General features: G+C 44.5%; 1 protein-coding gene across 4 annotated transcripts in view; it reads right to left on the bottom strand.

Annotated features, from left to right (window-relative positions):
* Nucleotides 1-26,388, bottom strand: part of FLI1 (Fli-1 proto-oncogene, ETS transcription factor) — a 112,288-nt gene that overhangs the window by 29,580 nt on the left and 56,320 nt on the right. For all 4 annotated transcript variants that reach the window (XM_019546980.1, XM_019546979.1, XM_019546977.1 and 1 more), the window contains exons 3-5: nt 23,240-23,451; nt 11,082-11,236; nt 7,166-7,369 (exon numbers count right to left, since the gene is read on the bottom strand). In XM_019546980.1, the coding sequence (XP_019402525.1) occupies nt 7,166-7,369; nt 11,082-11,236; nt 23,240-23,451 (571 nt within the window). The remainder of the gene's footprint in view (nt 1-7,165; nt 7,370-11,081; nt 11,237-23,239; nt 23,452-26,388) is intronic.

Here is a 26,388-nt window from a genome sequence, read left to right as displayed (position 1 = left end):
TGGAAGTATTGTGTTGCATTTTTAGTTCAGATCTTTTTTTTTCTTCAAGTCCTTTCTCTAAGCAAATTTCTTGGAGCCATAAGTGCATTACAGGCCATGATAAAAAGCACATGACAGACAGAACGATTTATATTTCAAGCCGTTGACATTTTAGGGTTCCCTAGTGGGAACAGCACTCTTTAAGCATTTTGCTCTGGTCCCTCTGTGAATTCCAGTGGAATCAGGGGAAGGGGCCCCAGGAGCTCTTGAAAGCCAGCGTGTAATACACATTTCATGGCTGTCTAGTTACAGGTATTTACCCTGCGCACTCTTTGGGGGTCATTTTTCAGTGCAGCTCTTTGAAGAAGTTTTCACTCCAAAGGCTGGGAGGTGACATTCTTAACAGGACCAGGGGCTGTTTGTGGTGATGGCTGATGTCATGAAATGGAGCCAGGAGATTTCCTGCTTGGGCGGAAATGCCCAAGATGTGTTCGAACAAAATCTTCCCACTACTCGTGTGTATGCGTCCCTTTATTTTGGGCGGCTTGTCATATATATGTAGGTCCAAGAATACAGCTATACCTTAGCACGCAGCAAACGCCTCGGCAGAGAATTCTGTAATGTGCATGGCTTCCGTCCCCAGCTCGGTACCTGGATTATGTATACCCCTGTCCTGGTTTCTCTTGCATGCAGTGTAGCACTGACTCGGATTAGGGTCTACGGAGCATCCCAGCAGGCAGCATCTACCTCTCTTTGTTCCAGTGATCCAGATCCCAGTAGACCTCACCTTGCCCCTAAAAGCATTGCCACAGTGGCATGTGAATGTGTCTCACATTCCTGCTAGGAGAAATGCAAGCTCAAATAGTTGAATGCAGAGACCACTAGCCACTAGGGATGCCGGCACAGATCAGCCCTGTGTGTCATGGATTTTTTTCCCCCATTCCAAACACTGATAAACACAGCCTGCGCCTAAAGCCTTTAGAAATTAAAAGAAAGGCCACTAGCAGCTTGAAAACATCATCTCTTCTGTCATGAGTAGGTGATGAATGCTACTGGACACAGCACAGCACGGAGGTTTGGAGAGCCCTGGATGGCTAGCTGAGCAAATTGAGGGGAACAGAACAACTTGAAACAAGGCATAGTCACTGCAATGAGGGGTGCAGGAGAAACACCACGATGGATCAGATGGGTGGCCTCTGGCTGCTGTCTGAGAAATGCTATTGCTTTGTCCCCTTTGTTTGCACCTATATGTGCTGGTTTCTGGTTCCAATATTTGCTTCACAGCTATCGGGGTGAACTCCCCTGCACCACCACTGCCACCACCAGCCTTTCATTTTCAGGTTTATTTGAATAAATCCCGAATACAAAGCACAGCCTAGCTTGCCCCAGCCAGACAGGGAAGTGCTGGGGAATTCAGAAACAGCTTCCTATGACTAAACAGGCTGCAAATGCTGGTTGTTCAGACTGGCGGAGTGAGGGGAAAAAATAGCATTGAATAAGATTGCAAGACCAACCTACAGCTACTTGATGCTCAAAAATGCAGGCTAAGCCACTGAAAGGGACGGAGCCTCCTCTAGTTTAATTGCTAAATATTCTCACCTTTGCCCGACAGTCTGAGGTTTCTGGTGGGAACACCACAGAAAAGGAAATGTGTTTCCTATTAAGGTTTTAAATGAAGAGGGCCCAATCTTGCAGCCCTTGCTTCATTCATCCTCCAGCAAAATTCTCATCATGACTGAGAGGGTTGTATTATCATCGTACGCCTTCGCTCGAGTCAAAAGAACTTAGACAAAGCCAGTGTTTTATAAAGATTTGGCCTATAGACAGGACTAGAGTACTGTGCTGTAATTCCCAAATACTCCATCTTATCAGAAGAAATGTACAGTGTTTGGGGTGTTTTCTGATATACAGTTACTTTGACAAGGGGATATGGAGAGGGAATGACAGAGGGAGCTTTCATTACAGATCCCTCCCTTAAATGAGAGCTTATTTTACAGAGCTGCTATGGCAGGAGACCCCGCTCCCATGATCTTAGAGTTCATTTAACCTGAAATGCATTTGTAGCCGTCTTCCCAAGAGTTCGTCCTAGCTCATTTTTTTGCCAATACAGCCCCCTGACTTCCTGAAGGCTGTGGGTGTCCCCTGATCAATTTATAGGATTGGGGTTCTGCTGATTTTAGAATCAAAGTTTTGTTTGGCTTTCTTATAGTGATCAAAACCACAGACGGTTCATCAGCCTCTAAACCTTAAACATGGTCTGATTCTTTTCTTTTCGCCCTTTTGCATAAACCACACACAACCTGCCCCAGTGACGACAGAGGAAAGGATGGGAGGTGACAGTTCTTTTGAAGTTCATCCCAAACATAGCATGCAAACATCCAAATCTTACTTCCCGCAGCCGGCTGGCCATAGACAGAGGCTTTACCAGGCAGACTGTGCCTGAGAGAGATACCAGCACAGTCTGGAGACTGGCGGGAGAAGGAATGGGGAGTGCAAAAGGGTTGGGGTGATGGTAGGTTACATCTAATCTTTCCAGAGAAGCGGCTGCAAGAAATGCTCAAAGGAAATGATCTCTTAGGGGGAATGAGTGGTCTGTGTCCCAGGAAAACCAGTGAGGGATGGAGAAGGCTTAGAGAAATAGGGAGGGATGAGCCACTTCAGACATCAGCCTACAATACAAGGCAGTGATCAAGGTCTGCAAGCTCCTAAAGCTCAAAGGATTTGGTTTAGTCCAGGAGTCAACTGACCAGCTCAGGTCCAGATCCAGGCTCTCCCCAACGAAGGAGTTGTTGTGATGTGGGTTTAGGCCCATCTGACTCGAGACAAAACTAGAACTTTTCTGAAGTCTGATGGATGTTACCTATTCATGCCTACCTCTAATTTTTGGCCCTCTGGGTGCTTTCCTGGTCTGGGAAGAGATGTGTTGATACATGACACTGCATTGGCTCTCCCATTATACTTTCAACCTGACCAGACCCAGGCAGCAATGAAAAATTTTCAAGAAAATCTGTTCTCAAGGACAGGTGAATCTGAATTTGTCAAAGAGGTTTGGAGAGCTTGGATTAGCTTTGTCTACCTCACCAAAAACAACCCCGGTCCTGGGATTTTCCCATCCCCCCGAAACAACCTTCCCACCTGTACAGGCCAGACACCTTGGGTGGGACAGGACACCCTCACGGTGCTCATCTTAGCTCTCTTCTGCCTGGGTCTCAGCAGGATGGAGACCGCTCTGTAACTCTCTTCCCCCCATGAATGGTCAGATCTGCTTCAGCCTGTAGTTTTCCAACTCCCCAAGGGTCTCCTGTATTTTGTTGCCATCCACCTCCATCAGTTATAGAGCCATCGCCTCTGGAACAAACAAGCCCAGAAAAGGAAAAACCGACCATCTCCCCCTGGCTCTGAGCTCAGAGGCTCAGCACTAAACATCCGCTGGAAATCAGTCTGGAAAAACAATAAACTCCCTTCGAAGGCGTTACTCCACCAGGGAGTTACCCAGCAATCCAGAAACCAGACTGTCATTAGGCGGACACAGGAACAGCTGCGCAGAAAGGAATTCTCCCCAGAAGCCTGCCCGACCTGCACGCAGACAGGAGCCTGCCTAACGAGAGCAGTTCAAAGGGGCTGGACGGAGCAAAAGCTCCAGTTGTAAAAATCCGAGTTGGAGTCTAGGGATCCGGTTCTGCTCTCCGCTCCACCCTGTAAATCTGAAGGAACTGAGACTCGGGTCCCACCAAGTCCCCCTGGGTTTGTGGCAGTGTAACTGGGATGAAGCCCTCTAGGTCTTCATCCTTAACCTTTTGGCTTCGCAGGCTGCATGAGTGACACAGAGCTGGTCCGCAGGCCAGATCAGATCCTGTGCTGCCCCTGTGCCTTTGGATCTAGCCCCACAGCCCTATGCCACCTTTGCATGCCAGGATTTGGCTCTGGGGCCTCACATCGCCTCCACCCAGCTCTGCACGTCAGGGTTGGGGCCCCATAGGCCAGATTACATGTAACTGGGGGCCAGACTTAGCCTGTGGGCCAGGGGTTGAGCACTCCTAATCTTGTCATGATATTGTTGTGATGATTATGCACTTGTATTGCAGTGGCTCTGAAAGGCTGCAGCTGAAATTAAAGTCCTGTCAGGCTAGCCCCATACAAAACTCATATTTAGAGAGAGTCATGACCTCAAAGAGTTTGCAGTCTCAACAGACATGAAAGATATAGGAAGAGAGGCAGGGAGGAGAAATTGTATCCTCATTAAGCAGAGCAGAAAATGAAGGCACAGAGAAATAAAGGCTGCTTACAGATGCCAACCCCCATCCCTGCAACCCACTCCCCCAGCAGATCCCATGTAAGCTTAGCATACCCCCACTCCAAACCCAGCGCATGCCCAGAAGAGGCATCGCGTTAGTTTGACCTGGCTCACCCAATGTCTAGATTGGGTGCTTCAGTGGGGCTTTTGGATGCTTTTATTTAAGAGCTGACCAAAAAACTCCATTGAAACTCCTGGTCTATACAGACGCTGAAGAGCCAGGTCAAACTAACGAGCTTCCTCTTCCGGTAAAGTGCCATGTTTTGTTTTGTTTTGTTTTGTTTTGTTTTTTTCACATCTGTCAGCACCCAAAGTGATTTCTTTCAGGCTAATTGGGAAGTCTTTAGAAGAGATATCATCACAGCTCCCTCACAGCCCAGCTCTGTAGTACAGTAACCTAAGTCAAGAACAGAATTCCTCTAATTTTGTTGCTACTCTAGTATAAATTTCTCAAGTGGTGAGGCTCCTATTGTTTCTCCTTTAAGATGACTGTATAGTCAGATACCTGCTCCATCCATGCTGAATAGCCATCCTCTGGATCTATAGAGTTCACCACTGGTACTTGTAGCCAAACACACACACAATCACAGTATACTGCACAGAGGACATATTTCTAAACAATTGTGAATTCCCTGCATGCCCAAAAGTGCCAGATTGCTGTCTCTGGAGCAAGATATTGTCTATCTATGGAGCAGGAGGGCAAGCTTCCCTCCCTCCACAACATGACTCAAAAATGGTGCCTGCACTATCAGCCTCTAACCATACACAGTCCCAGACTCAGACGGTCTTGCCAAAAAAGCTTGGGAAGCTCCTAGAGACCCACCCAAATGCCAACCCAGCAAGCTGTGCTCACTATGGAGTCCAGTGAAGATCTAAGCAGAGCTGCTGCTTTACAGCGTAACCCCATGCATAAAAGTGCAACTCCTGCTAAAATCAGGTGCATTGTCACCCCCACCCCGCCCATACACCAGGACTGAACTCAGCCTACACAGCCTTGTAAGCAGGACTGAAGGATTCGTGCGGGGAGCAGAGCTGCAGCTTCCCATCACTCCATTTTCATCTCCATCGTGTGCCCTTCATGGATGAAAATGTTCCTTGTTTGGAATCAGGTCAGAGGAATGAAACCTCCCTGCCCATTTTGACAATTCTAGTTCTTTTATGCTCGTTTTCCATTTACATCCCAGCTTTATGAACAAGAGCATTCAAACAAAAAAAAGTGAATGTTCCATTTGCATATTTATCTCAGGAGAGTTTTAAATCATTTATGTCTGTAAAATGTGCAATTTGCACTGCTTCTGCAAGTCAGGCCCTGTTTGCACACCCAAGTGGCACCAGTTTCACTAAAGCTGTTTAAAATAATTTCCTTTAAAAAGGCATGACTTTGTGTAGAGCTCCAGAGCAATTTGTCTGTTCATTTGTGACACCTTTGGGATGAGCTGCAGACCAAGAGCTGGTTGCTGATGAAATCTGAAAATGATCTGGGATAAATCTGAGAATTTTGTAATTGTCTGTGGGATTTGTAGAAGCTCCCACTAACGATGTGCTTCTGCTCCCATAGGTTCAACTCCCATTGATTTCAATGGTGGCAGAGTTAGACCAATGTTAAGTGCTATTGAAAATACCACTCTACATATTTTACTGCGTTGTCTGACTGCATAATTGCATTAGCCACACATGAGATGTCAATCACTTGCTCTGTAGTATATAAGACTTATAAACTACTGATTCTCTAGGTAAAAGAGTGCACCGTTCTCCCTCTCCCACACCACAGATATCAGCCTTCTCCCAGTCTTTCTTTCCTCAGATCCCATGAAATGGGTCCAGATGAAGACACTAATTCTAGTGTAGACGGAGGACGGAAGGAGAAGAATTAAGGAATGCAAAGCCTGAGGTAGACTACTAAACTAGTGAGTCAAGGGCATGTCAGATCTATCTAAGATACCATCTTACAGGCTATGAGCCCAATCTTATTCCCCACATAGTCAGACAGAGCTTGTTTCTCAATGGTCTCCTCCCTTTGCTTTAGAAGCTATGTAGATGTAGCCATTTTGTACTATTACCATCACGACTGAACACATCACGATGCAATTGGCCTCATCGTGCCTCTATAAGAAAGGGAAAAAATGGCTTCTGTTTAACAGAAGGCACAGAGAGGCAAAGACCTTGATCAAGGTCACACATAGGAAGCTCCTGAACCCAGCTCTCCCATGTTCATTGCTTAGCCACTGAAATATTGTTTCTCTTTGGTCTGAGGTTGCAGCTCCTTTCCAGGTATAGCCAAGCAGGCTTTCCATGACCCTGGCCTTAAGAGCTTGCTAGAGCAAAAGGAGCTATTCATACCTTCCCTGGCATTGTGCAGGGACAGTAGGACAAAGAGGTTTAACAAAATCCTGCTACCTTTGAACACAAGGTCACTGACACTGGGCCTTCTCTGAACAAACCGAATCAGCAAACAGATCTCTTGTACTGTCTTCTTCAACAAAGGGTCCATAGGAATAGAGGACTCATCAAGTGAGATTAGCATATAGCAGGCGTTTGAGAGGAAAATGCAAAATTATGGACTAAACTGCATGTGACCTTAGGTGTATATTTTTATCACATAAACATGAATGTTCTTATGATCTGTAAAAATGCTTTATTTATTGAATCCTACCAAGTTCTTCATCTCAGTGAAATCGTATGTAAAATCCACAGGCTAAGTACTTGGTATACAGCATACACTTAGTGCATAGTAATATTGTATTTGATCAGCTTTAAATTACCCTTCTCACTTGCTCAGCTTTCTCTCTTCTCCATTTTCTCTCTCTTTCTTCACTTCTTCCCCTTCTCCTTTGCCTCTGCCTATCCCACCCACGAGGTTACACCAACGGAGCACACAAGGGCAGCACTTACTTTCCCTGAGGTAACTGAGGTGCGACAACAGGACTTCTGTGTTGTACTGGGAGGTCGTTCGGAGGAAATCCTCCTTGTTCATTTTGCACAGTTCCTTGCCGTCCATGTTCTGGAAGAGGGATGTGTCTATCTCCAGTAATCCATACTCCTTAATAGCCCATTCTAGCCACTGGCGCACGTGTTCCTGGGTCCACAAGGTGGGATCTAGCAGAAAAAAACACAGAATAGGTCAATATCAAACACAAAAGGATGCATTTCCACCTGGGAGAAATTTTACACTCTTTGCACTCTCCTATGCACGTGTGTCTGAAAGGGCACGTGTGCCTGAAAGCTTGCAAATAAAGAATTTTTTTTGCAAGTATCTAACTGGTCTAATAAAAGATATCACCTCCCCAAGAGCTCCGATTACTTTTGCTTGCAGACCAACATGGCTACAACCTGTATCCCTGCTGCTTCTTACAGCATTTTCACATTATCAGTCACTCAATCAGTCCATTAATAATATCCATTTTTACACAATAAAGCATATTCAGTCTGCAAATTCCCAGAGTGCTTTGTAAAGATGTACAATTATTAGCTTCATTTATACAGGTAGGGAAAATGAGACGCAAATGTTGATAGAGGAATTTAAAGGCAGAGTCAGGAACAGAATCCAGTTCAACTGATAGCTTGGCTGATCCCTTAGCCCCTCAGCCACCCTTAGTAATACCTGAGTTATGACTTTTTACTTCTTTAAAAAGGCTTCCAAGAAGTGAAACCAGCCTCAGAAGAGATGTACAAGCCACCCTGTCTGGTCCCTCTACACTACACTGTCCTATCAGGGCTCCTGAAGCCAGCCAGCCTGTCCCAAGAGCATTGAAAACTCCCAGCAACCGGCATTTTCAGCTTTTGAGAAGTGTGATATTTATGGTCAGTGAAAGATCTCTAAAAAAATTACTGGATCTGTTGGCTAGATATCTCTGAGTCATATTTGCCGACTCTGCTGACAAGAGCAGGTTTTTACCCCTGTTAGCACTGTTAAAATCAATGTGGCTACAGAGGGGACGGGGGGAAGTCCTACATCGTTATCAATTATCAGCAAAGTTCCAGGTGCCGAATCCTGACCGCCGCTGACGGTGTAAGACGTCGGGTGAACCTGGCTGGAGTCTCAGACCCCCCCAATAACAGTTTGCTGCAGCAGTAGTTAAAAAAAAGGTACCATCCTCTGAGTTTTAAGATGAATGTGTGGGATCAGAAAGTCCCAGTGAAAATTAAATGTGCCAAGCTGTGATATTAGTTTTACAGAGTCATTTTCAGAGCGTATCTACATTTTCAGATGTTTCCTGTTCTATTTTTCTCATGTCTCCTGTCCAAAAATTAAGCCACAAACTAGGTTGTCTTGTAAGATTGCTGGTGTTTGGAGATGTGTATGAACCAAGAGTCCACAACTGTAAGGTCCACGTGCCTGAACTTTGGGGAAGTTTGGAACAGGACTTGGCCTTCAGATCAGGCTCCTCCCTTTAGGATAGATCCTTGTATTCAGATACACCAGGGCTTTTGAGCAGTCAGGCTCTAGATCAGAGCTCTCCCCCATGGCCATCTTCAGCAGAGGAATTCTACTTTTCATGGGATTCAAAATCCCTCAAGTATCAACGTTTCCTGCTACTTCAAGTTCTTGTCCACACAGGAGGAGGATGTTCAAAGGTGTAGGGTAAAAAATTGCCCAGAATGAGGGACATAGATAAGGGATACTTGGCAGAGTTTAGTAGGGGAGTTGGCTGCCATCCCTCTGCTACCCAAGGATTTCTTTATACAGAAGGTGTAATCCAGTAGATACATCTGCTCCACGGCTGCTGTGTATCAATGGAACAGCAGGATATAGCACAAGAAAATCACAGCAGGGAAGGCTAGAAAGTGATAGTGAGATTTTCCTATCTAGTTGTTACTAGTACCCACACTGTTTAAAACTGAGCTTCAATCCTAGAGCTTCTTCTCTTCAAGTTGCATAAATCTTAACTTTCAGCACAATTAAAATGCCCTGAGAAGTTGTACTTCTTTTTTAATATCTGCGTTCTGGTCATGTTCACGTTCAGCTTCTCATGCACTGATGCACATCTGGTGTATTTGGGCCCAAAATCAAAAGAGAATGTCAATTGATGACCTTTAAAAAAAACACCTCCCCGCCCCGCCGCTGTATTTAGGGCCTTAAAACTTGATGTCTTGAATCAAAAGTTTCTGAAAATCAGGCAGGTTTATTCAGAGGCTGGGGAGCAGAAGCTGAAGAATTCAGTTGCTTCCTGTTTCACCCACTCTGGCCTATTTGTCCCCATCAAGCTTCAGTATCAAATAGTAGCAGAAAACTGACTTCATGGCACATTACTCCAAGTTTACTATCATTACTGCTTTACACCTTACGTGATATTATTGTTGCCTGTCTCCACTCCAGTGTGCTTTACTCTGTGTTGGGTTAAGATATTACCAATGTACTTCTTGGATGAATTAAGCTACATCTTTTCCAATCAGAAATCTTGGCTGATTATGAACTAGGCATATAATTTATATCTGTCTTCCAAAGGCTGGCATAAATCACAGCCAATTCACAGGTGTCTTATAGTTTTGATTTGTGGATGTTCACAAGTGGAACATCTCCACTTACACTTTCTGGCCAAAGGAGGAGACATGAAACTACCTCTTCCTCAAAAAGTTACGGAAATTTTCCTCCCATTTTCACCCTCACTAAAGCTCTTATCCACAGTTTTGGGGTTTTTTATTTTTTTGGGGGTGGGGGGAAAGGTTAGGGGAGAGGGAATGGCATAATTCCCAGACAGCTGGCTAACGGCCATTATAATACACCCTACTTAACTACTTTTCAGTGGCCTTCTCTGCATCAGATCACTCCCCTCTGCTCTATACCACTGCTGAAAACATGCGCCCTCCTGTTACTCTGATTGGATCATTTTCCCCGCTAAGGGTGAAGCCCCATGCAGAGGTCTTAAAAGAAACCTTAAGCCCAGGGCTGAATTTCATCTTCTGTCTTGTTTTGGCTTCCTCTCATTCAGTTCGAGCTTTATGTCCTCAGTCTAAATGGCAAACAAATGCTTGGGAATTGTCATCTGGGCAGAGTCAGTTCATGATCAGAAAACAGCTGCATCCCACAAGCACATTTCTTTCTGCCATTAGTTCATCCAGCTGTATCTTTCCACACACAGGGTAAAATTCGGGCCCCTTGGAAATCAGCAGAATTTCTGTCAATGATTTTAGTGGGGCCAGGAGTTTGCTTCACTGGAAAGTTCCTCTGCAAAGACACTTGCATCCAAGACCTTTATCAATGCTGCAGGAGAAAGACACCCTCTCCTTCCAAACTTACACAATATGTACTACAAAGATTCCCAGCCCTTGAGCCTCAAAGTAGATTTAGTGTGTCCTGCTGTATATGGATAGTCACTGGATAAGGGCTCAGAGATAACAGAAAATCTTCCTATGGAATTATTGCGGGATGGAAAATTTAATGTCTGGAAAATTGAAATGTCCTGATTTTCCATTGAGAAAATCAAAACCAGAGTTTACTTTGAGCCTGCCCAGCATTAAAGTGCCCCTGGAAGTGACAGCTTCAGTGTTTCATATGCCCATCTTCTCCTTTGGATTGGGCTCCATGGCCAGGCTGTCTCTTAGGCTGCATTGTGTTTTCTCCTTTGCATGAGCTGCATGATGCAATCCAGCAGAAGTCCAGGAAAATTTCAATATCTCAATGTTTCATTCCAACTTGGGGTGAGAACGAATATGAAAACCTTGGCATTTCCAACACTGCAGAAATTCTGATTGTGCAGCTCTGTGCGCCTCCTGCAACTCACCGATGAACAGGTTTTCTACACATCCATCCCTACTAAATCAATGCTTGAAGGACATTAAAATACAAATAGTTTGATTCCAATGGTACCTGCTGGGACGATGACTCTCCTCTCATTGGTGGTCATGTTAGGGGGAGGGCCGTTCTTTTCATCCATGTAGGTGCTGTAACTCATCGGGTTGGACTCTGTCCCAGTGCCCACCAGCTTGCTGCATTTGTTAACGCTACAATCTACTGGGGACTCCCTGAAAGATAAAGGAAACATGTTTCATCAAGTTTGTCATTGCTGAGCCTGCATCCCTGCTCTAGGAAAACAGGTGCTGTGCTACAGAAATGGCAGTAGAGGATGGAGTTCAGAAAATGGAGAAAGATCTATATAGTGTCTTGTACATATATATTGCCAGTCATATAAGATCTTAGGAAATTAGGGCTGGAAGGGATCTCACAAGGTCATCTAGTCCAGCCCCCGGCTCAAGGTAGGATGATCCCTGACTAAACCATCCCAACCAAGTGTCTGTCCAAGCTGCTCTTGAAAACGTCCAAGGATGGAGATGCCACGATTTCCCTAGGTCACCTCTTCCAGTGCTGCTTGACCACCCTCAGAATCAGGAAGTCCCTCCTAATCTCCAACCTAAATTTCTCCTGCTGCAGCTTGAGGCCCTTGTTCCTAATCCTGTTCCTTAACACCACATGCAAAAGCCCATGTCTATCCTCTCTGTAACAACCCTTCAGGTTTTTGAAGACTGTTCTCAAATCCTGCCTCAGTTTTCTCTTCTCTAGACTAAATGACCCTTGTCCGTTCAGCCTTTCCTCTTAAGTCTTTCTTCACAGGCCCCTAATTATTTTTGTTGCTCTGTGCCGGACCCTTTCTAAACTGTCCACATCCTTCCTGACAGGTGAAGCCCGAAACTGGATTCCCAAGGTGGACTGCAATTGGTAAGCCTCATGACAAAGTTTGTTAACTATCCAGCTGTTTGAAATACAGATATAAAAAGGGCTGATTTTAAAGAGTGTGGAGCCCCCCAAATTCCCACTAAAATCCAGGGTACCTAACAGGGGCTCAGTGCCTCTAAGAAACCCAGGCTCCTATACAGGGTGGCTGGTCCAACACACTGTAATTATGGTGATTACTTGATTAATCGATTAATTGAGTCTGCAGAAGCGTGGTAATTACCACGCTCCAGGAGACTCCAGCATAATGTGTATCAGAGTCCCTGCGCTGAAAAATGGCAGTGGGGCACTTTAAAGTAAAGCTGGTTCGATGAGTCCCACCACCACTTTTCAGTGCGGGGACGCTGATATATGTGATGCTCCGGGGGCTTTTAATTAGTGCTGCTCTTAGAGCCTAGATTGGGAGTTTTTAGGCACAAGGCCTTTTTTCACTCTGTATTAGTCTATCAGCTAATGCAAGGCTCTAATCCTTGATGGGAGTCACTGCCACAAAATAAATAGCATGAAGAAACGCAGTGCTTTCTCCCCACTTTACCCTGACTAATCATGTCTGCTGAGAAATGTTAAATGAACTTGCTTAGGTATCTCTGTATGGCACTGCACTGGGTGCTCAACACACTTAAAATGCCCATGCTGCATAGTGACCAATACTTGTGTATGAAAGCAGTGCCTGGTTATTCAGGCCATACTGTGCCAGGTGCTGTATATACGCATCCCTAGCAAGCGTGTGTTAATCATTCTCATCTGTGCTTGCTTGCAGAGAGCATGGCTTTTTAGCCCCAGCCGTAGTGGCTTATGATCACAGCTCAACAGGCCCCTAGCATAGCAACTGTCACATGCACACAGGGCAGAGCTACACGAGAGGTTTACTGCATAGTAGACTAATTAGCTGCACAGTAAGCATAGCACATTTAGACATGTGTCCCTATTAGGCTGGAGTAAACTAATTTACTCTGCAGCAGCACATGTGTAGATGCTGCCCCAGCTGGCTAGCCCCACACCGGAGCACCCTCATGCCGCAACCATCCTCTTTGCAGCACATTGAGCTGCGGGGAGCTGGCAAGCTGACCCCCTAGGCTCCCTGCCAGCCAGAGCTACTCCAACCTGGCTCAACATGTTGCATTCCCGGGCACACATATAACTGTGGACCTGGGAGCAATAAATTCTGGTGCAATAAGCACCAGAGTTTATTGCACCGCATTAATATGCACGTGTAGACGCGCCCCCAGGCAGTCGGAAGAATATCCTGTACTGAAGAATTTACAATGTAGAAAGAGATGAAAGAGCATCACTACCCTTGTTTTGCAGGAAGGGAACTGAGGCACGGAGAGAGAATAAGCAGTCTGCCATGCGCATGGTTGAAGGGGGTATGGAATCTATATTACTGACACCCTCGTTCATTTGCTACCAAACAGTCGTTCCTCCTTGCCAAAAATGCAAGACGTAGCTTGGGTGGAAGCCACTCTTTAATGGGGAAAGAACATGACAGTGCATTGAATCCCACCCTGTGAGCAAAGCTGATGGATTTTCCAATTTGCAACATGAAATAAATTTGTTTCTTAATCTGAAGTGGGGGGAGGGGGCAGGAATTACCAAAATGCAGTTATCATGACTGAGAGATAAATGCCCCGCTGAGATATTCTAAGGCAGATGGTAATTTTTTCCTCATGTCTTGCTGGGGGAATGTTGCTTGAAAATGGAAATAAGATGTATAACTTACACATGTTTGAATTTAAGGTTTTACTATTTTGCCTACTGTTTTTCCAGGCATGGAACCAAAATCCGCCTTCGGAGAGGCAAACTGCTGAAGGTTTAATGTCCCTGTGGCAGCCAAAGGAGGGTTTGAGCAACTGCAGGAACATCAGACTTTTCACCGAGAATCTGATCATTTCCAACTCACTGCAGAAATGCACGGTGTCAGGTGTTAAATGCTGCACATACTGGGAGGAACAGAGCTCTACTCTGAGGGGTCATATTCTTTTCTGAGACACACACTGGCCTGAGGAGACTCAGGGCAATAGTGCCACCATCTATGCTTTCATTTCTACCCAGAAATTTAATTTCATCGATGCTTTCATTTCTACCCAGGAGAACTTTTACAATCTTTTCTCCAATGCCTGATGAAGGGTGTTTGTGCCTGAAAGCTAGCAATTAAAGTTATTTTTCTGCAAAAAAACTTGTTGATCTAGTAAAAGATATCATCTCTACTATGAGTCCTGATTGCCTTTTCCTCTAGATCAACGTGGCTACAACCTGGATACCTGACACCATCTATGCTTAAGATTTAGGACCTATTCTGCCTGGTGCTGACTGTCACTGGGAGGTGCCTGGCACCCTTAACTTCCATTGAGTTAAATGGGAGTTGAGGCAAGTCTGCACCATTCAGTAACTGGACCTTTAAACTTAGACTTTAAAGTACATTTACAGTCTTTAGATGGGCCTGATCAACCCTCCCGACCCAGACTGAAACACTTGCAGAGAGGGATTTTTGGTTCCAATTCACACCTGGGGTGAAGCCTGACTGCACTGAATTCGAATGGGAAAGTCCTCACTGACTTCAACGGAGCCAGGATTTCACCTCTGGTGTCTGCCTAAGTTGTGACAGTGTCTGTTACAGTGATAGCTGGGAGTCCCATATTCCTCTAGTGTGACCCAGATACCACTCTTTGGGAGTGTGTCCCCCTTGGAAAATAGCCGTCTTTCTTGAAATTTGGTTTATTATGTAAAAGAGCAATAATATGTATGACAGGTTAATACAGCAATAATATGTACACTATTTAATTTAAATAATTACTTTAAATAGTTTAAATTAAATTTAATTTAAATGCTATTTAATTATATATGTCATATGATACAATATCATCCAGATTTGCTCCCATGACTATCTTCTAAAATCCAGTCTGCGTTAGAAACGTGCCCAGAGCCTCCCTCATGGAGTGAATTGATACACATGCTTTAGTTGTACAAGCGCTTTCTGAGCCCGAGGGCTTCTTTATTTTCTCTCCAAAGGGCCAAAGACACATCTACAGTGCAGTGTACAAGTGTACTATAAATAGCAATGACACTGTTGTAAGATCATGCCAAAGCAGTTTCATGATGACTTTGCACTGAGCCCGCACAGCTCTTTTCCCTTGGCTGGTTAGTCAGAGTCCTCACTTTTCTATTCTTGTCTGTGTTCACCTCAAAGGCAAATAACCCAAGTAATGAAGGCTGGGATTGGCAAAGGAGCTTAAGGGAGGTAGGTGCACTAGTCCCAAGGTAAAACCCCAGGTGGGAAGCATAGCTGGCTGGAAGGACTACAATGATCCAAGCTGAAGTTTGGCAGGAGAATATCAGCTACCCTTTTGTTCAGGAAAATAACCACAAGCAGGCAGGACTTTCTTTTCACGGCCACCACACTAGGCATTTACTCAATAACTGACTCAGTGCTGTCCAACCGAAGCATATCTGAAGGTCCCAGGTTCCCTTTGGGGATCTCCATCCAAATACTGCCCCAACCTGACCTTGTCTAAATAAGGAACGTGATGGGATCACAGCAGAAGATGGTGTAAGTGAGGGGCAAAACAAAGAGGAATTCAGTATGGGGAAAAACCACAGTACAGAAGGGACACAGGAGAGCCATTAGCAGTGAATAGGTTATTCACTGAATGCAGCCCCTTCCTTAGTTCATTAATTACCTATGAGCAGACTTAGATTTGTAGAAATTTGCTCATTATTCAAAATGTTTTATGCGAACATATTTCAGATGCTGGACTGTTCTTTGGCTCTTTGCAGAGGCTGCTGCTTCAAGCTTTCAAGTGGCTGCCCAGACTGGGAGGGGCTTTCTGGTCAGATCCCGAGCTGGTATAAACTGTCATAGATCCACTGAATTAAATAGTCCTGAGGCAATTTGCACAAGGTCGTTTAAGTGCATTCACGATGGGAGTACAAAACCCAAAAAGGCCAAGGCTGTCCAATTTCCAACAGCTCTGAATCCAAAACAGCTACTCTAGCAGTTTCTGGGGACTCCAACAGCTCAGTTTTTTTGAAAGGTTTATATTGGACTAGCCCAAGCTGACAGCAGCTAGCCTGGCACTTACTAATAGTGTGTCTGTGCAACCTCATCCAATCTCCAGATATCTGGAAACAAAGCCCTCCCTGTACCAGGGCCTCTGTCTAGGAATTGCCCTTGGCTTTAGTCTGAATTAGCAAAATAAGAGTTTCTAGTGACTTCTAACACACATTCAACCATGGCTGGCAGGAGATTTCCTTTCTCTTTTTTTCCTTCCTATCTTTCCTTTCTTCTACCGTTCCATCTCCTTTTCTCCCTTCTTGTCTGTTCCCAGCTTTCTCCCTTTTTTTATTCTTTTCCCCCACATTGTCTCCTTTTTTCTCTCCCCCATAATTCTTCTTTCCCCCCCGTCCCTCCTGTAGTCAGCTGGGTTACAGAGAGCTCCTTATGTTAGCATCGTAGATTCATAGATGCTAGGGTCAGAAGGGACCTCAACAGATCATCAAATCCGACCCCCTGCCTGGGCAGGAAAGAGCGCTGGGGTCAGATGACCCCGGCCAGATGCCTATCCAGCCTTCTCTTACAGATAGATTCACAGATAAAGATAGATTCATAGATTCGTGATTTGGTATTAATATAATTAACTACCACAGCCATGCTGATTGGGCAGCAACCCATCACTGCCTCCAACTTGCCAAACCTTGCCCTAGCTGCATTCGATGTCACATGAAATCCAGGATGGATTCTTTGGCTACTTATAACATTCAAAAAGCCTGAGGTGGAACTGATCTAAGTTACATGGTTTTCTGTAAGTGGCATAGTTTAGATCGGTAGCAAACAAAACACACATTCACCCTTTGCAGGTGTAGGACGGACACAAATCTTAGACCAGGTTCTGCCATTTTTAAATTAGTCTGTGTGTGCCACACTTCTGTTCTGTTATGGGTATAGACTGGTTTCCAGTCACTTATGCCAGTAACAGTATAATGTCTGTACCTAGCCTTTGGGATTACTGCCCTTCTCCCAGTTGTTTAAATGTTCTGGTATCTAAAGATGTCCTCATTGTGGTACCTTCTCCTTGCTGCCTTCCAGCCCCTTTCTTGGATTTATGGAAGCTCTTTATGCATGGCACTTGGAGCAATGAAGTCTGGATGGTAATTGAGGCTTTTGGGCTCTACAAGTCTGGTAGCACAAATAAAATAAGTGTGACAAAAATAAGGTGCATGATGGTAGGGGGAGAGTGCAAGGAAGTAGGAATAGTGGTATTAGACACGAGTGCCTGAAAATGTATGAGGCTCAGATCTTACAGAGAAACTAGGTGAGAGAGAGAGAGCACAGACCAATTCTTAAACACAGCCCCTTAACACATCATACTAGGCCTGAATAGGAAAGCACTTCTCCTTGTGTAGTCCCCATGGCTGTAGCCTTCAAAAATCTCATGAACATTTGCCTTCTGTGAGGACAGCTGGTCCAAACAGCCACTTCCAACAATATTTGCATGCGGAAAAAACTCTTAAACAAAACATTTTGACTTCTGCCATTTGTTTAACTCTTGCCAAATCATAGATTTCATAGATTTCATAGACATTAGGTTCTGGAAGGGACCTCAGAAGATCATTGAGTCCAGTCCCCTGCCCCCCCGGCAGGAAGTCAGCTGGGGTCAAAGGATCCCAGCAAGATAAGCATCCAAATGTCTCTTAAAAGAGTCCAAAGTAGACTTAAAGGAGTCCAGAGTAGTGAAATCACTTCACTTTGTTAGGTAAAAATGTTTTACTGCTGCATTATTGTATTGATACATTTCAAATTAATACATTAAAATATTAAATATTCAACTGACATGTTTAGGGCATGGAAGGCATATGGTATTTCATATGTTAACACAATGTAAACTTGAAAATGAAATGACATATTTTCACCTTGCAAAGATTTAACTTCTTGAAAGCAAAATGTTTTGAACTGCTTAGGATCAAAATAGTTTGGTGTGTTTGGTTCGCTGTGCAGTTAGGCATTTTGCCTTTTTGTTCAGACTCAGAATGAGCATTTTTTAAAAAAATGGCTGAATCCCCCAAGGAACAGGAATCCTGATTTCTGAATCACTGGGGGAGGAGGATTATGTCCCCATTACAGATGGGAACCTGAACCACAAAGAAATTAAGTGACTTGTCCAAGGACTCACCATGAACTTGTAGGAAACTTGAGTCCTGAACCCTATCTGCTCAGCTCCAGTCCATAGCCATAAATCAACACTGCCCTGACTATGCAAATAGGTTGTTTATGTATTTAAGTCCTGATTCCCTGGTCTGAGCTATAAACTTCATACCTGAAATTTCCCCAGAATCTGAGGAAGGAAGAGACAGCAGATACTGCTTTCTGCTAGTTTACAGCGATAGGCCAAAGCTACCCCAAGCTTCTTGTAACAGGCAACCAGCATTTCAGCTGAGGTCAAATTCTGATATAAATGCCCATATGATGGATTGAGATGCCCTAAGAAACTTAATTTTGATAACTGAGTCTGCACTGTAAGGCTAGAAAAAGGTGCAGCAAGACAGATGGAAAAAGAGCGAGATTAGAGAAATGAAATATGAATTTTCGTTTCTAGCTAGGAAAACTTTTACAAACTTTGCAATATCCTATGCCTGATGAAGGGTGCCTGTGCCCCAAAGCCTGCAAATAAATATTTTTTTTTTGCAAATATCTAGTTGGTCTAATAAAAGATTCCTATTCTGATTCCTATTACAGAAAGGATGTTGTTTTCTCTTTTACACAATGACAATAATGGTATAAGGAAACTATATGGACATAGTAGGTTCCAAATATTGTGTTTACTCCAATATGCAAGAGCTATTTACACCAATACACACTGCTACTCCGGCTAAGACAGCACATCAAGTGTGTACCACCAGAGGGCACACATGTTACTTAAAGGGATATCTCCTATTTTTATAGACTTCAGTGAAGAGAAAACAGAAAAGACATACTGAGTGCAGGGAGTCCTTTTGTTTTACTTAGAAACTGTTTGTGGCAACATTTATTATGCTATAAAAATTGTTATGAGTTCCCTGAACTTTAATGTTATTTTAATATTTTGGAGTTGGGAGATATTTTCAAAGCTTGACTTGATTATCCTAGCCAGGCAAAACTCATTAATGTCAGTGGGAATTACACGGCTAAATTCTTTCAGACACATGCACACAACACACACTTTGAAATATTATCCTACATTATTTACATGCTTATATCGATACTGTCGTCATGGCATACAGAAGAAACGTATTTTCAAAGGCTTTTATCTCTATTACAATGCTAAAGGCTGCAGAGTTTTGAGATGCCTGTGTTCTGCTTTATTTTTTGTATTAGGGTTAAATGAAAATTTGGGACGTCTGATGAAAACTTTTGTGAAGAATTCATATATATTTTCCCATTGCAATTCAAATATTTTATTGACAGTGAGAATGCCTCACTGAAAAAATGGGATGCATCTGTGACTTGCATTTTTGCAAAACACTCGTCATGTTTTTTCACTGAAGTTCAAAATTCCAAAGGAATCGTTTTTAAATAATCAAAATTAAAATGTTAATTATTTTTTAAAAAAAATCAAACCAGCTCTATTTGCATCATGAGAGCATGTACAGCTCTTAACTGAAATAGAGGGCTGTTCAGCCGGGCATTACACGAGCTCGCCCCTTTCCTAAGTTGATTCCAATCGAAAAAGACAAAAGAAACAAAGGCAGGGGGAAAAGAAAGGTTATTCTCTGCATTTATGCATAGAGGATCGATGCATAGAGATTAAATGATTTACTCCAGGTGATAAAGTGGATTTGTGGAGTAGCTGGAACCTCCACTTCCTTAGTGATAGGCTGGTGCTATAACCACAAGACCATACTCCACTTCTGATGCACAAGGTGGCTTAAAGTGCTCAAGAATTTTAAATTCTCCATGTTTGTTGATTTTAACCACTTCCTGTTCAGACATGTTAAGCACTGCAAAATTTGACTCTGGCAGGGGATGCTTGCCTGTGCAACCTGCTGCTCATGTGTGCATGCACGTAATTTGTCACTACAAGAATTACTCTCTGATCTGCAAATATAGCTTGCAACTTCCACAAAGCTTCTAGCCCCCAAATCCTACACTGGTCTATAGTTCCCAGTCTCCAGGAAAAGACAGGTGCTGAGCTGCCGCTGACTGAATATGCAATACACAATTAAATATATGCCAAATCCACAGGGAATTCTCCCCAGCCCCTATTTTGGATGCGATATAGGCAGATTTGATTTAGACTGGAAAGCAAGTTCTTCTTGAAATAGTGTTTGCAGGCTAAAAGGTCTGCTGTGGCTGCACTGTATCAGGTGGGAGGACAGGTCTCAAGAACAGCCAGGGGAAAGCTCTTTACTCCTCTAACATCCATCTTCCTGCCCTACCTGAGACCAAGGCAACTCGGTGCACTAAATGTCACCACAACTGGCCCAGTCTCTAGTTGCTAAGAAAAAGAAGAAAAGCTGGACACTGTCACTTACCCCCATCCAGCTCCCTCCACTGTCAGGATTCATATAGCTTTATAACTCCCTAGTGTATACAAGCCATTCTCCTGTCATGCAGAAAACACTAGTGCTTCAAGCACAGGTGAAGCGCAGAATAAAGGCTGCTCTCTCTAATGAGGCAGCTGGAGCCCAGTAAGAGGGTGCGCTTGAGAAACAAGAGAGAGGGAGAGAAGGGTGGGAGGGAAGAGGTTTTGTTATTCAGTCCACAGTTCGAGTTAATCTGTATTGAGATTGGCGTTTGCCGCTCAGTATTGCCAGGCAGCTGATGGGCAGAGGAACAGGTGACTGAAGTGGTCCAAGCCATAACAATGAACTGGGGCTGAGGCAGGGGGAAGAGGGCAGAGAAGTCAGCCGGGAGGAGGAAGTGGGGTTGGGTGTGCCATCGAAGCAGATGCTGGGCCTCCATCTCCTGGAGCTAGCTCTCAGGCTAACGGGTTATCAACCGAGCAAGGCCTGGGGAGGTTTCAGTTTTGTTCTGTGTTCTCATATTGGTTTAATTAGGAGCAAGCCTTTCTGTTTCTGACCAGCAGGGATGTTGCCAGCCCCTCTTCAAATCGCTGGAGGAGCTGCTGTTTCCAGGAAGACCGTTTGGGATTGAGCAGGCCCGGTGTATAAAGCAACGTTTCACGAATATCTACGTGCACAATTTCTGAAGTGCCTTTTGCTGTGTATGTTAAAACACCAGTGAATCAAGCCAGCGAAACAGAAAGGTATCATTCTCCCTCTTTACAGCGCAGTACCAATGAAACTTCTCCCCAGAGATTTAAAAGTGGTAGGCTGCAATGATTCCTGTTTCAAATGATCTTCATGATCAAACTTCTTAGAAACTAAGGAAAACAGCTAGGCTAACAGGACGGACTCCTGTAAGCGTAAGGAGGCAAAGAAGAGAATCCCTTTGCTGAGCCCAACCAGCTGCGACTGGGATCCACGGCTAGAACGACTGTAATGGAGGCTAAAATGGGGCGCAGAGACTTGTGCAGTGTTTTAATTTCTGGAGACTTGGGTGCAAAAATCTCAAATCACACATGCAATTTGCTTCAACTCCTCCTAGCCCCCTTTGGTGCCACAGCCAACATGAAGGCATCTCAAAACCACAAGTCAGCCCCTCCCTCCCCCACATGACTGTCTTAAACATGATGAGATTAAGAATAACAACAACAACATGCTTTGGGTTGTTTTTAATCTGCCTTCTAGATTTTTTAATAGTTAGGCCACACCTGGGCCATGTTTTCAACCTTTTCTCCAGAACCAGAAGAATTGGAAACACCTTTTTATAATCCAAAAGCGGAGCGCTTCCGATATTTTCTGTATGCCAAGAACAGTGGTTTTGGGGGAAATTCCAAATATCACAAGACTCGTGATAGAGTCACGAGAGATTGCAAGTGCATTGGTCATTTGGCACTTGACACAACCATCCAAACGGCTGGTCTCTAATAACAACCAGCCAGCACTTGGATGGCAGCTGGTTAGGAATTTTTTTAATGAAACATTTCTTTTTTCATTGGGAATTCCCCATTTGTTGAAACTAAACCTGTTTTCCAGAACAGGGCCAATGCTGACTAATTTCCCATTTAGGAAAAGCACTGGGAAAAAGTTTTGCTATTACTAACACTTACAAGACTTTTTAAATGAAAAAGCTCTGGGTTTAGTTCAAAATGATGTTGTAATTCAGTCTCAACTAATTTACGGTGAACTATAAAAAGCTTTAATTTAAAACAAATTGAAATATTTTTAAAATTATTGAATGAAAATGTGTTGATTGACCCAATCTGATTTTTTCCCCCTGTTTTTAATTTGCAGAAAGTTTCAATATTTGGATTTTTCATCCCAATTTGGGATGGGGAAAAATATCGAAATCTTGAAAATTGTCATGGGATGGGATCATTCTTTCCTGCCCAGTTCAAATAATAGGATACTCAGTTTATCAAGAGGACATGGGAGCTTTTACACTAATATAACTTGGAGATGGTCACAGATGACCCACATTTTTGTTTTCTGGCCTTTCCAAAAGCCAGCGTGTCTAGCCATGTGATGGCCCCTTGTGCTTTGGTGATGTTGAGTTAACACACAGTGAAAGGCACCACTTACTGAATGGCCAACAAGATCTCCAGCAATACAGCTTCCACTAGCATCCCCTGGAAGTGCTGGTTTCACTGCTGACTGACTCTGGGAATTCAGTGCACTGTAACACCAGTGGGACACTGGATACAAGGGCAAGATGCAACATCTACGTCAGTGCCTGCATCACCACCTACGGCTGGGAGGCTTCAAATCTGAACTCTTACAACAGTCAAGGATCCTGGAGATGGAGATAGTCATCGCAAGAGTACAAGAGGACAGATCCTCACTCTGTTAAAGTCAATATTTGACGCTACTTCACAGTCAGAGCAGCTAGGATCTGGAACCGACTTCCAAGAGAAGTGGTGCTGGCTCCGACCCTGGGGGTCTTTAAGAGGAGGCTGGATTTTCCCCCCTCCTGGGGTCATTTGACCCCAGTACTCTTTCCTGCCATGGCGGGGGGTCAGACTTGATGATCTACTCAGGTCCCCTCTGACCCTAGAAACTATGAAACTATAATGACAAAAGCCCCTGTGAACCCAACAGAAGCAAGATGTGAACCTAAGTAACGTGTTGTGTTTGTATAGCTGAAGCCCTAGACCATATATATGGATGAGATACCTTTTATGCACATTTCAAGGTTTCGCTGAAACAGTAACATGCCAGATAGACAAATGGATGTACATGGACATGCACGTGTCCTTCCTTACCTGGATCCATTCATGTGATCATACTCCCTCTTGACATTCACCCGGACTGGCTGATTGATCCACTCCTGCTGGGGAGGTAAAGGGTTGATTTTGTGCGGCTGGCCATAGTCAGGGTTCCCTGAGGCTGTCATGTCCGCCTTGGGGAGGTGAGCGGCAGCACCGTACGTGGAGTCAAAGAGGGATTGGTCGTCACTCACCACCGACAGAGCCTCCTGAGGAGAAAAAACAAGAGCCCAGCTTCATGACTAAACTGGCAACTCCACTCACGTTCTCCCTTTGAGCTGGCGAGCAGCTGTGCGGGCCCACAGCTGCCTGGCCCTGCCTGAAAGTGACATCTGCCACAATCGCAGATTGAATCAGATGCGCCGGGCTCCATCAACCCTTATGCAAAACTGGTGGATTCTTTTTCTGGTGTCTGATCTGGGTGGGGCAAGAGCTGAAGTTAACAGGAGGCCCGGTAAAGTAGTAAAGGTAGCTGCTACACACTTCGCTGACTGCTATAACCGAGCTGTGATAAGTGTTCTCACCTGCCATCTTATATCCCCAGTTACCTGCCCACCTGACTATCTATTCGTACTCCACAAACAGCCGAAAGACCCAGATGGGGTAGCTCAACTTTGTCAATTGAATGTGTACATCATTTTTATATACCTTTTTCAAAAGGTTTTTTTGCAGTGCTTATACTTTGCGGTTACTGCTGAAGGACTTGCATTCAGGGCCGGTCAGAGTTATGATGTTTGCGGTGGGATAAAATATGTGTTACTTTACACTCAATGAGAATCGTTTATTTATTTTGTGGGAAATGTTAGACTTATGAAGTGACAAGCTATTCGTTTCTGGAAATGGGAATAACAGGTGATTATTCCCCTTTTTTGTGGTGAAATTCAAAATTTTGACATGGTTTTCAAGCCTCAGTTTGCTTGAATTGGTGTGCTTGGGTTTTGTAACTGGCAAAGGCCAAGCTTATAAAGGCTCAGGCAGACCCCACTCTTATTCCAAGCACCTCTGACAAGATATATACCTTCTTTATGTAGCTAAGTTAACCATAGAGGTCACAACTGTCATCTTGACTGAATACCCAGTCACTGGACTGGGGTCCTTCCAACTTCAAGCATGAGCAACATTAGCATACGCTAATGAGGCATGTCTCCAAAGCTGCAGCCATAAGAGGCCTGTCTCCGTTGTGGACTGAACACTGAGAAGCCCTGTAACCCATACTCAGCAGTGGGTCATACATGCAATACTTCACTTTGCTTAAAGTGCTGGCGTGCTGTCAGACGAAACACTAGGCCCAGCATTGGTTAGGCCTGTAGACAGTATCTAAGCTCCCAATTCCCAGACCAAGGGCTCAAAATTCATGGAAGGTTCCAAAAAGTAAGAAGCTTATAAAATATCAGAGTTCAAAATAAATTCTAGAGGGTTTTTTTGCATTAGACAGTCATTGGATAACAACCAGAAATAACTCTGGGAGCAGGGAGTCACTGACCCCCCTCAAGCCCCCACCACTCATTTGCTGAGAGTGCCTTCACCAAAGTGCTTGCTTGTCTGGTGGCCCCAAACTTTTCTAGTCTTGGTTGTGCAGCGGTTCACCTCCAGCAAGGCCCTTGCCTAGCCTGTTTGAGAGCATGGTGGGCAGTATACTCTCCTGGGAAGCAGGAAATGTAGGTTTGAATCCCCTCATGCTGAAAAGGGCCTATGACCCAGGTCTCCTTTCTAGTTGTGTGCTGTAACCAGTAGGCCAGAGGTAGCCAACCTGTGGCATGGGTGACAGGTGGCACAGCGAGCCTCTCTATGTGAGAGATGGTGGGCACAGGGGGGCAGGCAGCATAGTAGAAGTTGGGCAAGAAGCAGAAGGTCAGGCAGAGGAAGGGCATGGGAGTGGCATCTGGGCAGGGTACAGAGCTAATTTGTGGCAGGCCTGCCAGAAAGGTTGACCCCCAACCCACTAGGTGTTAATACAAGAGATGAACACTGGTTTCACACAAACCAGGAGGTGCCTACCCTTACAAGCAGGTCTAGGAGCTCTGGATCACAAATGAATGGAAGTGCCAAATGTGACGCCTGGGCCATGTTCACCTCTATGCTCAGTGTTTCTCATTGGCTGTGGCTGAGCTCTCCAAATCATCCTTTGGAGGTGCCTAATCGCCCCATTCTGTTTCTAGAGGATATACGTGCCTTTGCCTCTCTACTGACTGTACAGCAGGGGCAGGCAATTATGTTGGGCGGAGGGCCGCTTACTGAGTTTTGGCAAGCTAGCAAGGGCTGCATGATAGGCAGCCATGGGCAGATAAATACTAATTTTCTAAAAATTTTAAGGGCCCCGCAGGCCAGACAGAATGGCCTGGCAGGCTGCATCCAGCCCGTGGGCTGCTTTTTGCCCACCCCTGCTGTACAGGCACCTAGACTCGTCTGTTTGGATTTCCCTTATAGGGCTGGGGCCCGACAATTTTCCAAAGCAAAGGCAGGTAGGTGACTACCTGGATGTGTCCCTGTGTCCAAGATTCCTGGCGCCAAAGCTTTAAGCCAAAGGAGAAATATTGCAAGGCTCACTCTATCATCATGAGAGTCATAGCAGGATACCTCCTAGGCAAACACTTGGACCCCTCTCTGTTTACCCCACTTAGAAATGTGGCCTGCCTCAATGTTTTGCATTGATTATCATCAATGCCTTTTCCTCTGCAGATCTCAAAGCACTGCATGAAGGTGGATTAGCATTATCAGCCCAATATTCAAGTCCGTCTAAGCCTGGGGTAAACTGGGATATAACTGTTAGGTCAAGGGGTATGTATCCTCACAGCTCTGCCATCACCCCCTATGCAAGCTGCCTTTGAGGTCCTGCTGTCCCTAAACAACAAAAAACAGAACTTTATGTTATACCAAAGTTGCAGTTATAAGAAACCTATAAAAACTCAGTTGGGGGTTGGCCAGCGTCATGCTAAGGCTTTGTCAGAAATCTCATCATTTTGCTGGAATTAAGAGTTTAGACACATGCACCGGTGAACACTGTCAGCCTATAAACACTACATTTTGAGAAGGCTTACAAAAATCCAGACTTCTTCTTGCACCTCCATTTTTAGGTGAAGCAAAGACCTTTCCATTCCAGGGAGGATGTGGTTATTAATCTATTATCTGCTTTGCTGAAGCTAAAG

The sequence above is a fragment of the Crocodylus porosus genome, unplaced genomic scaffold (genome assembly GCF_001723895.1).
Source record: "Crocodylus porosus isolate Cpor-Errol unplaced genomic scaffold, CroPor_comp1, whole genome shotgun sequence".
NCBI lineage: Eukaryota > Metazoa > Chordata > Crocodylia > Crocodylidae > Crocodylus > Crocodylus porosus.
Note: the sequence above shows the minus strand (reverse complement) of the source record. Positions and strands in the feature narration are given on the sequence as shown.